This window comes from Lepidothrix coronata, unplaced genomic scaffold (assembly GCF_001604755.1).
Source record: "Lepidothrix coronata isolate B3197 unplaced genomic scaffold, Lepidothrix_coronata-1.0 Scaffold141, whole genome shotgun sequence".
In the NCBI taxonomy this organism is placed as follows: Eukaryota; Metazoa; Chordata; class Aves; order Passeriformes; family Pipridae; genus Lepidothrix; species Lepidothrix coronata.
The window spans coordinates 2,163,370-2,176,533 of record NW_016690321.1 but is presented as its reverse complement, the minus strand read 5'-3'; the positions used below and the strand labels follow the sequence as shown (position 1 = coordinate 2,176,533).

Sequence of the window (13,164 nt, the reverse complement as noted above, 5' to 3'; positions counted from 1 at the left end):
AAGAATGCATTATTAAGGTGGCAGTAATACTCACCAGCTTCACTTGTGTCACAGTTTGTAACCTGTTCAAAGCTGCAGTGAAGCATTGGCAGAGCTGCCAGTAGAGGTTTGAGCTTGACGTGTGGAACTGATCTGGGCTGCAAAATGCAGCGGTGTGCTGATTCACACCTCAAGGGGAGGGGAGCTCACTTAGAGGCTCCTGTTGCAGTTCTTCTGCAGAGGACATACCTGTAATTAGTTTCCTGCTTGCTGGACCACGATGTACAGAAATATATGTTGGTTCTACTCTAAGGTAATACATTTTTTTGGAGAAAGTATCCCAGAGCTGCATTGCCAGTCAGCGGTACAGAGCTGGTTTGTCAGCAGTGCAAAGTCCGCTGTTAGCTGGGCAGTGTGGTGCCCTATGGGAGTCAGTGCTGGGCTGATGATGTTCAACATCTGTATTAGTGACCTGCTCAGTTGGGATAGGATGTACCCTCAGGATAATTGCTGATCAGGGTGAACACAGTAGTTTGGAGAAAATGGTCTGACAGAAATCTCTTGAAATTCAACAATTGTAAATGAAAAGTACTACACCTGTGTCAAAATAACCCCGTGCTATAGTGTAGGTTAGGCATCCACTGGTTAGAAATTGGCTCTGCAGAAAAAAAACCACCTGAAGGTCTGAGAAAGAAAAAGTAGAATGTGAGTCAGTAGAGTGTTGTTGCTGTTAAGAAACCAGCCACGTGCTGTATTAGCAAGGCTATAGCCAGTGGGTCAAGAGAAGGGATTCAACACTTAAAAGTCCGTTTTTAACATAGTGTATCCAGTTTTGGCTCTCATACAGGAAAGACACTGACATATTAAATGACCACTAAGATGATTAGTGTTCTGGAGCACATCTTGCACAAGGAGAGGCTGAGGGAATTGGATTTGTTCAACCTTAGAAGTAGGCGGCTATGGGGGTAATATTAACTGCTGTCTTCAGCTGCCTAATGTTTCTATATGCACGGTGAGGTAGGTAAAATGTTCTTTTTGAATGGTGTAGTGAAAAAGTGTCTCATACGCAAAGGGAAGTTCAGCTGCAGCTCTCTCAGTGGTCATCTCTCTAGAGCTTTGATTTCTCACATACACACGCACAATAAGTGCAGAAATGAAAGGACTTCACTTAATGGAAGACAGAAATATTTTGCCAGGTTGTCTGTCATCTGCTGAAATTACGGTGTTAGTGAGAATTATGGTTTTGGAGAGTACATATGACCAGGATAGATCATTTGTAGTGGAACAGAGATATCCAGTATACTTCTTGAGGACTGCCAGCTAGCTCTTCCCCTGTCAAAAAAACTGACTTGTGCCTGTAAGAGAGACAGGTTCTTGGTTGATTTCTGTTGTGGTAGGTGTTACCCTTTTAGTGGTCCATGGTTTTTGTTATGCATTCATTTCTGTACGTATTTTTTGTGGCTTTCAGGATGGCAAAGATACTTTCCTTGGTAAACAGTTTCAGATAGTGGAGCTTCCTACATGTGTGAGTAGTTTTTAGAGGAAAGGAAGGCTTTTTGATAATCACGTAAAACCTTGAAGTCCTGAATAGAACCGTGTCTTGCTGAAGGAATGTTCTGATATGATACATTACTGGACATCTTAATTACAGGCAGATTTCTAACCTAATGTTTTGCCATTCTTGGGCTACTTTCACCACATTTCACAGTTGTCTAAACACACTTTATCTGTGTCTTTAGTATGCGTGAGTGTGCATGCTATGAAATAATAATTACTGATCTGGAAAAGCTCTGAAGTGTTTGAAGACAAGTAGAGGAGAAAACTTGCTCAGTGCTTAACATTCTAGGACTTTGGGTATAGCTCTCCATATTCTTAAAACTTTCTTTCTTACCAAATGGCTAACATTTAGGAACTTCAGATTGTACCTGGAAGTCAGTTTTTAAAGTATATAAATGATAACAGCTGGAAAGAGTAATAATGTAAAGGAGTGCAAGCAAGAAATATGGAATATTAAAAACATTTCAATTCCATCTTTTTAACACATTCCAAGGATTTCTTATTGTCAGGAGACTCTTAAAATTGAAGTTGACATTTTCCCCCTTCAGTTGCTGAAGAGTCAAGAGCGAACCTCCTTTATGAGCATTTGTTGTTGCATTGTGTAGCTTATACCGTCCAGGTCTTTAAAGTAAGCAGCCCTTTATGGTCAGAGTTGTTTTCTTTCTATTATGTAATCCATTGTACACACACACACACACACATATGTGTATATATATATATGTAAAATACCCCACGAAGAATTGATCCTACTCTGTTAACAACTGTAGTAACAGTCTATAAGGAATGTTTCTTTGGAAAAGTGTACTTTTAGCAGAGCCAGTTTGCTGATGTTTTTAAGTTGGTTGTTTTCTACAGCAGCGTCAAATGCCTGATGTTTTGCTGCGATAAAGCCCTATCGGTTGTGCCAGATATGCTATTTAAAGTACGCAAATTCTTGCTGTGACGCCGTTCTGGTTTTCAGCCAAAGAGAAGAAAAAGCAGCTTACTCTAACTCTTTGGAGTAATCTTTTGTCTTTTGAAAATGCTGCTTTACAGAGCACTTCTACAAACACGCTTTCTGAAGTCTTTTTATTTAATAGGTGGTGAGTATATATTGTGGTGTATAAAACCCACAGCTTGCCTTGGGAGAGAGAGATATGACACACTTTGGTCTTACGTTTCCACGAGTGTTGAAAATATGGAAGTCTTAATTTCATACTCTACTGAAGGGCTGAGTTCTGATACCTTGATTTCACTTACATTCAGAAAGTGTGGGACAATCATCCATTTACTAAGGGGCTGATTTTTAACGGCATAGTTTATCCCTTACATCAATACTCACTTGTTTTTCCTTATAAACATCAGAAGTCATTTGACCTAAAGTAATTTCATATTCTGGTTTTTTTACATTCAGCCTAAAGACTGACTTTCTAAATGGCTATCTCCTCTGTAACCAGGTTTTGTAGGGCTTATGACTGTCTAGTCTATGCATGCAAGCATTGTTTAACAAGAAAGGTGGCTGTGATGTTGAGCATTTTAACATTTTTTTATAAAATGAATTAATCTCATTTTGACTCTTTTGATCAGCAGGATCATAACTCTTTACGTGACTTAGTCTAGTGGAAGTAATTTTACCTTTAGGAATTTAGGGTCTGTCAGCCCTGGGATTTATTCATTGCTGTGTTATGTCTTACTTCTGTTTGATGTTCTCTTTAAATGTGCTGGAGCACTCTTGCGTGTTTGGACATGCTGTACTCTTCTCATGCTGTTGAAATAATGGAGCATGTCTGCTAAGTGGGATATGTTAAATGAAAGTGAAGTAAAATGGTAAGGATTTCTATGCTCCGGTAGCAGTGCATTTAATTTTGCTTCATTTTTAGTCTCTGACATCCAGCTTCCAGATACGATTTAAAAGCTTTCATCCATCTGGAGCATTTCAAGCTGCAGACTGCCAGTGTTTGTTGCTGCAGCAAGAGGGGCTTGTGCCTCAGAGAAGTCGTTTGGGAGTTGTAGTATACTTTTTTTTCGTTGCTCATAGCCCTTAGTTCTAATCAGCTCATGCTTTTTAATGCATTTATATATGAATACTCTTATGCTGAAGGGTTGCACCAATAAAGCCTGTGTTACAGTTAGGAGAGTTGCTCAGGTGCAGGTGACAATGCTCAGGTGATATATGAGGAGTATGGGATAAAGGACTAAATCCAACCCAGAGGAAACATTCTCCTTAATATATGAGAACATCATAGGAGTCTGTTTCAAAAGCAAATACACTCCCTTTTGTTAGTAGACCCTTGTATGATACAGTTTGACCTGGGTGCTGTGTGAGAGGTGTTGCAATGTAGTAAGATGCAGTTTCATTCAATTGCAACCAGTCTAGCACCTTACTTGGAAAGGAGAAGATTCCTCGATGCTTGTGCACGCTACTTGTGGTGATTATCTGATAATACTCTAGGCCAATTCCATTTACAAAACAGTGTTGAGTATAGGAGTGGTATGGTCCAGGTGAGTGTTTGTGTGTTGAATTTGCTTCCCATATGATCAGCTGAGTTCCAGAGAAGGCTCAAACCAAGAGAAGGTCAGGGACAGAGCCCGATGAAGAGAAATGAAGTGGAACAAAAGAAAAAATACTTATCAGTGGCAGCAGCAAGCTGTTCATGAAATAGTGCTGTTAAAGACATTTTACTTTTTTCTGGAAGAGTTTTTGTCCTTATATCGATTTGAGAGGAGCTTCTGTCTTGCAAGTTGCATCTGGCCTTAAGCTTGTTATAAAGGTGTTTTGCAACACATCCAACACACTAATGTGTGATGCCAAATTCTGCTGATATCCAGGCTGTATAATTTATTGAAATACTAAGGGAAGTTTCAGAAATGCTGAGAACCTAGGTGCTTGTAGTTCACCGGAAATGGTTCTTACCTCAGATCTTGACCAAAGTTGGATACCTTACTGTAGATTAAATTTCTGGTTTAGTCCTTCAAGTTTTGAGTCTTTGCATCTATTTATGAAAGATTAGTCTGGTATTTTGGATCACTAGAGGCCTGTCTGTAAGAAAAAGTTAGTGAATAGCTCAAGTGTCATTCTCTCCACATGGTGGTGGCCTTTAGCTCTGGCTAGTTATGGCTTTAGGAAGGATATAGCAGTTGTTAACATGACCTTGTAGCTATATAGATAAAAGCTTGTTTTTTAAAAGTGCTACTGATATTATAAGTGTAGTTTCAGAATCCTGTGTGTTTTGAACGAAGATGCAGAACTTGACTCACAATTTGGAAGCAGATTTGTAAGTCACTCTATCCTTATTATGCTGTGGAGAACAGAGTGCACCTACGGAAGTTTACTGTCTCTCCTGTGCTGTGTCGTAGTATAGCTAAACCAAGTTTACTGTAGTGAAATTAAGTGAAGTATGAGGTCAAGAGGAGGGAAGATGACTCAGGGTACTGGTATCTAGTCCACACCTTTACGAGGAACTTTCAAACTCTCACACTGTTGTCCTGTAGACCTGAGGAAGGAAATGGAAGTTGCATGCACTAAAGTGCCAAGCTTAAGTTTCTAGGAATTTCTGTCCTTTCCCTGTGCCTCGAACCCATAATGTTGCCAGAACAACTCTTTTTAAAATGGAATTTTTTTGAAAAATGGATATTAGAATTTTACAGGAAATTAACAATTTCCAAAACTGGCAAATTGTTTTGGAGGTGGGCACATTTCTTGAATGTCTGTTTTTTCTTCTTTTTTTTTTTCTTTTCCTGAAATGGATGCTTTGATAACATGGACTTCACAAGTGTTGTCTGTTTTGTCTCTAGTTAACGAGCTGAAAAAACTTCCTTTCTCCGAACTGATTTCTTTTGACTTAGCCAGAAGAGGTTGTTGTAAGAACTTAAATAAGGTATTGAGTGTAATGCATCATAGCTACTGGGTTTGTTTGGGTTTGGGTTTTTTTATGAATAAAATAACATTTTGAAATACAACTTAATAGTGCTTGGAATTAAAATTTGTAATACACTTCTTAAATACTTTTCCATAATGTTGATTCTAAGATTTATGGGAAACATAGTGTAATTAGGTCATATTTTTAAGACCAACACATGCTTTCTTGAAGAAAGCTAAAGTGAAAAGCTGGCTGCTGGTTGCTGTTCAGCAAACTTCCTCTTCAGGATTGTGGTGGGTCTGTGTTCCCATTACTGTGTGCTGGTAACAAAAACCGGAACCACACCCCATTGTATTACTCTAAATTCACTCTGCTTGGAGTTGATGGGTTTTCTGCCCTTGTTCATCTTGTCAGTGTAAGCAGCTGGCTGCTGGAATGTACACGATGGATCTCCCAGTTTTCTTGACCAGGCCAGGAAGAATTATCCTTTGGCTGATGAGGTTAATAGGCAGCTGCAAGTTAAACTTGCTTCTTGCATACAACTGAAAAGGAAAATAATTGATCATAAAACAAATAGTAGTGAAATGTGTGAAAGGGCAGAATCGGGAAGATGGCGAGTGTGATACTGAAACTGGCAATAAGCTGTTTACCCCCCTAATTCAGTGGTACTTTGTTAACATGTCTGGAGCATCCATTCTTGCTCTGTCATTTGGTGAGTGCAGCTTCATACTTCCTATGTGTTTGTGAGGTTTCACTCAGCGCTTTGTCAGGAACTTTATGATCTTGTGCGTGTGATGTAGCCCAAGTGTTCAGATAGATCCCTTCCACCTCAGCAGAACTTACATGAATTGAAGCCTAAATACAGTTTTGGTAAATAAAGTAGACTAAGTATTGGTTGCTGCTATATTGTGGTTGTTGGTGATGTGCCCAATGGAATATTAAATGTGCATCTCTACTAAAAGAGCAGAAGGGGAGGTTGTCATGCAAAACAAAGGGCTTCTTAGCAGCCTTAGTCCATATAGATTGGAAAACAAGGCAGCAACAGTAGCAATGTCCATGTCCTAAATTTACCACAAAGGCAGACCATAATTAGGTGATTACTTCCAGGCTATGGATCTTTCGTCCTTGACTCCTTTTAGTGCTGCATGTCATTGTAAGCCATAGGTTCAGCTCTGACATTTTTTTTCTCATTCTTCTCCATTCCTGCTTTTCTGATCACAAAACTAAGGAAAGTTCTTTTAAGTAGAAGGCTGTGTGTGTGCCAGGCAGTTACTGGAAGTCATTTTGTATTTTGATCCTACCATTTTTCAGCAGCTCTTTTAAGACAGCTCTCTAAACTTTTGCCTGCTGCAAGGAAGTTTTTTGGAAATAGTGTATTTGTAGCTGACACTGCAGCCCAAAAGGTATAGGTAGCTCAACAGTGCAATAGTAGTAAGAGTAATTTGAGGTTACAGTAACTTTGAAAGACGAAGGTGTCACAAGAGAGCTTTTTCGTGTGGCTTACAATCTGTGACTCAAAGAAAACAGAAAATTCTGTCTCTCTGCTGTGATGGACAGTGCAGAGTACACTAACCTCCCCAGTCCTTCACTGAAAAACCTGCAAGGCTTTTTCTTGTTAGAGTTCAGTACTGGGAAGTATGCTTTGACATTTTACTGGGAACAGAAAAAGCAAGGACAAATTGGCTTAAGCAATACCAGACAGTGCATAAAGCACTGTTCCATATGATGTGGAACATTTGCCTCGAACTTTGTTAAATGCAGACTGAACTTGCCATTGTGTAGTAATTGCATTTGGTGGTAACCTTGGGATGTTGTTACGAAGGACTCATCTTGCCCTTATCAATTTTATCGATGCGTGAAGAGAGAGAGCCTGACTTTAGGAAACAAGGAAGACTTTTCCATAGAACCTGTTGTCATTAAGAGAATTCTTTGAAGTCCTCAATCAGGAAGCTATTAATACATAGCATCTCAAAGTATTTTTGTAGGAATCAATTAGTTGTGTAAATGTCACTTTGTACACTGACTTGGCAGTATCTAGAGAAAATGAAAACAAAAGTATTACCTGTACCGTATAAATGTAATGGAAGGAAAAGTCTGAGTGATATAACAGCAAAGTCAACTAAAGTCTAAACTTTTTAAACTGTGGTCAGAAAAAAGCTTTGATTTATGCATAAATATAAGAAATAGTTCAGTACTACTGTAAACTGCGGTGTTGTTTGTAATGCTGTTCTGTTTTTTATAAAATTTTCTTCCGAAAGATTATGGGTTATACTTGTTAGTTGTTTCCCATTTGTAGAGTCTCTGATCCTATCTCTTATCTGTCAGCTCATCTTTTTACATTAATTGTCTTTGTTTTACTCTGTCCCTGTAAAAGGAAATTACTCCAAGTGAGCTGGAAACTTGGCCTTAAATTTATTTTTAAGGAGGTGAAGAGAATTGGTTAACAAAAATGTGATTCACCATAGAAACAGCTCAGCCAATAGCATGTATGCAGTACATCAACTATTTCATGGTACTTTCATATTTGATACAGAACATAGCAACAAGATGATAGCTTGACAACAATAGCAACTGCGTATTTTTTTTTACTTTCTTGAAAGAATGTTCTTGTGTAAAAAAATAGAGTCCCCAGAAAGTTAATTTATATTACAAGTTTCATCACAAAAATTCAGTGGGTGGGTACAATAGCCTAGAAATTAAATTAGAGATTTTTATAATAAATGATGGGTTTGATTTGATGTGACACTTAAAGTCTCTTACAAGTGACATAGCTACAGGCAATAGAATAATCTCTTCCCCTTGTGAAGATAAATGTTGTATCAGACCAAACCATCTTATACTAAATTACAACTTTCCTTTTTTTTTTTTTTTTACCATATGAAAAGATTCATGAGAGTCTTTGTTAAATAATAGCACAACCCAATTATAAGGGTACTTTGGCCAGAACATCTTGAATATATTTTCTACTCTCAGGCATGTAGTTAATTTATATAGGGAACTGCTGTAAGAGACCTGATCTGAATAAAGGAATTTTCCTTTGTGCAACATGTGGTGTGATTTTGGCCATACTGAGCTTGAAGGTGCTTTTCTTATCACAATTAGACTGAAACCCTCAAATGGAAATGAGTATGATAAGAGTAATCTAGCTGCTTGACTGCCTTTCTTGGGGGGGAGAGGCATACAGTACTTGTGGCTCTTACACAGCTTGATTGTGCTCATTTCATTGTTTTTCATGTTTTGGCAGAGAGAAGGAGCAAGAAAGGGAAGAACAGTTAATGGAAGACAAGAAAAGGAAGAAAGAGGATAAGAAAAAGAAGGACTCTGCTCAGAAGGTATGTTTTGATATTTGAATTCTTCTATCCAGGTAAAACATAAATAGTATTGGTGGTATAAAGATGCTAAATTGTTTGTATTAGAGCTTAGATTAGAGTGATGCTTCTTGAAAGAGTATTTTTGTATCATTTTTCTGAAACTAAAGTGTTTAACTTGGACATTTCTTCTCCTTAGGGTGTTTATTGAGTAAAAGAAGTTTTTTCATATAAACTATTTAAGTTACTTAATATGGGCTCTTTTGATCTCTCTATGCCACTCCTGATGGTTTGAGGTGTTTGGAGATGGAAGCACTGCTGGGCCTTTGCAATTCTTGCAGTAAAATTGACTATTTTCTAGAGCAGGAAGATCCTTTTTTTTTTTTTTGGTCTTTTTTAAGTGCTTAAGGAAGTTTACATGAAGGAGGTTCCCTTTATTTTTTGCCAAGTGTTGCTTACATTTTACATTTTCTGTAGCACTTTTGCTGAAGCGTATCAGTTCAGGTCTGAGTCACGGAGAATTGATAAGTCACCAAAAATTGGTTTTGCTCAGAAAATGGGTTTGAAACTTGGTGTATTAGAAGGTCTCTATTTTGCAGAAAATCTAGTAGATTGTTCTAGGAGTTGACACATGAATGGCTTTATCCATGCTTTTTACTGGTAAAATCCTTTCTGTCTAGTTCAGATGCAACCCTCCTGGAGTGAGTCCAGCAGAAGGCCCCTAAGATGATTAAGGGACTGAAGTATCTACAAATGAGGAGGAGCTGAGAGTATTAGGACTGTTCAGCAGGGAGGAGAGAAGGCTTGGGGGATCTTGCCAACCTCTGTAAATACTTCGTGGAAGGGAGTAAAAAGATGGAAACAGACTCTTCTCTACTGATGCCCAGTGACAAGCACAAGGCATCATGCATATACTGAAATTCTACTTAATCATAAAAAGACTATTTTTTTTTTTGTGCATGTATGTGGCTGGGCAACCACTGGAACAGGTTTCCCAGAGAGGTTGTGGTGCCTCTGTCTTTGGAAATGCTGAAAAATGTGTTGAATGTGGCCCTGTGCAGTCTAGTTTTGATGACTTTGCAGAGTTGAGGAGACTCTTGGGGCCGGGTGGGGAACAGCAGTGGGAACTGTGCACTAGATTTCCAGAGGCTGTCCTTTCCAACCTCAGTGATTATGTGAAATTAAGAGCAGAAGGCTTTACTTTCTTTCTGGAGTTTGTTTCTGAGTTGCTTCAGTAAGAACAGATCCTACAGAAGGTCAGATTCTGCAGTTTTCTCCTGAGAACAGGCAGCACCAACTTCAGTTAAATTTTGACTTATACAGGGTGCTTTTTAATCTGGCTTTTTCACCATTTTGAGTCTATCAGTTTAAATTAGATGCAGATAAACTGATGTGTTTCTGTTGTCTTTATGCAGTCATTGTGTTGATACGTTCCCAGTAATAGTGCAAAAGATCAGTAGCTACAGAATAAGGTCTCTTCAGTGCCTTTTTGCCTCAGTGTTCCTGCTGTTTGATGTTCAGGTAAAAAAGTATGTGTAGGAACCAGGAGGAGGCAGACCTTGATGAATAAAGAGGAGTGACTTGAGGATTATGTGCTGATATTCAGTGATAAAAGAGAAACTTCAAAAGGTTGTACTGATCATCTTGATAACAGTGCTGTGCTTACTGAGGAATTGGTGCTTTGAATACAAGATTTGCCAGCTTTCCTGTGTGGTCTCTCTCCTACTAAGTTACTCAGTGTTATTGGATGTTATGATATTCTGCCAAACTCTCGGGAAGGGTAAAGACTAAGTTAATCTCCTAGAGGCTAAATTTAAGAGTAATACTTGGATGTACCTAAGAATAACAAATCAGGCAACTGAATGGACAGAACATAAATGTGTGTGTTTGTTCTTAGTGACTGTGAAGGTGTTCACCAAATAAGCAGCAGCGATTTGGGGGTGCCTTTTTCAAACAGAGTTTGTATAACACGAAACAGTTGTTTATGTCTGGATCATCTGAAACTTTAAAAATAAAATAATATAAAAAAATGGCTTTGAGAGGGGTTGTGCAATCAAATTCACAGCCTGAATTCCTGTGTTTGGTGTCCAGGGGACTGTTTGGTAGCTTATCAGAAGCCTGAGCTTGACTCCACCTTCTCATTCACTGTAGCTGCTCCTCACCTGCTGATGCTCATAGGTTGCCCTCAGAGAGATGACAGCTGTAATTCTGAGACAGTGACACATTTTTTCAGCTTTTGAATTTTAGAAAAAGCCAGATCAATTGGACTAGGATAGAGATACAGGATAGGCAGAAGTAGTTTGTGGTTTTTTCCAAAATCAAACTGTGGTTTTCATGTAGAATTCTTGAAAGATTTGGTAAAATGGGGTTTTCCCAAGTAGACAAGTTACTAATTTACTGCTTACTGTTGACTGTAGTAAATCCATCAGCATTACCAGATTGTGTTAATGAATAAACTTTTCCCTTTTCCTTTAGTAATGGAGCATCAGAGTCAATAAGTGCTTAGCAGAATTTTTAACTGTGTCACAGAGGATGTATCCATTATGTATATATGGATTTTTCATAAGTGAAGTTGAAAATTAGCGTCTGGCTTGCTACAGATGCAGTTTTGGTATAGATGCATTTTTATGATCTTGGAGACTTTTGGATTATGTAATTCTGTGAAGTTACAGTGCTTAAGATCTTTTATTACAGTGAATGTTCCACTTTGCGTACTGCAGTTTTCATCTTTGTAAAGTAAATGATGCCATAGCATTTCAGTGCAGTTTGTCTTTTTATTCTTTACCATACAAAGGAGTTCTGGCTTCGTTGATTTCAACAATAAACTGCTTTTTACTTGTGCTTTCATTATGCTATACTGTCAGTGTGTACTTTCCAGAATTATGGACTAGTTCAGCAATTTCTTTTAAGAATAGGTGTCATAGAACCTGACACATGATGATCTTTAGGGTTTTTTCATTATTGTGCAGTGGAACTCCTGATGGACAGGTTCAAAACATGCTACAATACACATGATTCCAGAGAATATAACAGTGGTGTGTTTGTCTCTACAAGCTTGAAATCTGCTATGCCAAAACAATGTAGAAGTACAGCAAAACCCATAATGGGTATGTTGGCCAGCATGAAAGCTCATTGCAGTAATTAACTTCTTGTTGCATTCAACAGATTTCCTTTATAGGTGTTGCTGGTACATTTCATAGTTGTGGCAATGAATCCAGTAAGGTTTAGGATTTCTTCTTGGAAAAGATTTTAAGAGAAGGGTGAAATGGGAAGATGGCAGAGAGACAGACTGCTGCTGTGGTTATTCCTGCTAGCCCCAGCAGTTCTCTGTGAGGATGGATACTCTCATAGAGGGAAGGGTTTGTTACATTTTAGCTGCAGTACTTCACCTCCGAAACTTGAAAGAACTGTAGTGCTATAGCACATGTTTATTTGTGCTTTGGAAATCCATGTTTGGGATGAGGAGGGGCATGAATCTTAAAATCATCATGAGTGAAGTAATTACTGTTTCTGCATTGGGCAAAGGAATTTTACAGGAGTTCTAGCACTTTCAAAAACTTATGTATGTATAACTACAGCTACTGTTTAGACTTGCAGTTCATCAGCTGGTTATTTTCATTCAACAACAAATATTGTTCTTGTGCTCATACAATAAGGTTTTGATTTAGCACAACCTTTTCAGTGTTTGTTTTGAGGTTCTGAAAACTCTATTTACATTCTTGCTCTTAATTTGCAGGTCACAGATCAAAAAACCAAAGGTAAGAATCTTTGATTCTAAGGAGTACTTTTATTGACTTGAGCTCAGATTCAGATCTTGATCAAAACTATTGAAAAAGGAAGGGGAATTATGAGTCAAGACGAAATACTGAAGATGAGTATTCAGAAGAAATGAAAGTTAAGGTGATTAAAATAGAGAACTTGAAACTATTCTGCTCATGTGTTGTCAGCATCAAAATACATGAAGAAGGAATGAGGATTGTGGATAAGTTAGCTGAAATATTTAGTTCTGCAAAGGTTTTAGGCAAGTAACCAAAAGCTGAAACTGCCTGTATAAATTAAATGAAAGACAAGGAAAGTACTGCTTCTGGTGAGGTACCAAAAAGGGTGAACATTACTTGTTGCTGAAAACTTAAGTTCAAGCACATAAAAGTCCAACAGATAAGGCAGGACTGATGCGTGAGCATCCTGAAAGTTAAGCTAAACAACTTAGCTGATGTAAAAATATATTTAATCTTGGTTTGCATATCAGTTTTCTGTAAATTGTGAGGGAAAACTGCCATTATTGACAGAAAAGGACTAAAATAACTTGATTTTACAGCTAACAATACCTTTTGGGGTTTGGGCAATGAAGCCTTTATAGAGAAATCAGAAAACCCTTATAAAAATAAAATGTGAATAATAATGCATTCATGTTGACTAAGAGAGGCTCACTTGTGTTGATCTCACAGTTTTAAGAGTAAAAGTTTTACTGATTATTCTTA

At 38.0% G+C, this 13,164-nt stretch overlaps 1 protein-coding gene across 19 annotated transcripts in view; it reads left to right on the top strand.

Moving 5' to 3' along the window:
- The window catches only part of TNRC6B (trinucleotide repeat containing 6B), a 141,331-nt gene that overhangs the window by 75,833 nt on the left and 52,334 nt on the right, over nt 1–13,164 (top strand). For 17 of the 19 annotated variants that reach the window (XM_017827609.1, XM_017827625.1, XM_017827624.1 and 14 more), the window contains 2 exons: nt 8,620–8,707; nt 12,420–12,441. In XM_017827609.1, coding sequence (XP_017683098.1) covers nt 8,620–8,707; nt 12,420–12,441 — 110 coding nt within the window. Of the gene's footprint in view, nt 1–2,511; nt 2,619–8,619; nt 8,708–12,419; nt 12,442–13,164 lie in introns of those variants that run through there. The other 2 variants (XM_017827620.1, XM_017827623.1) reach the window with 2 other exon arrangements.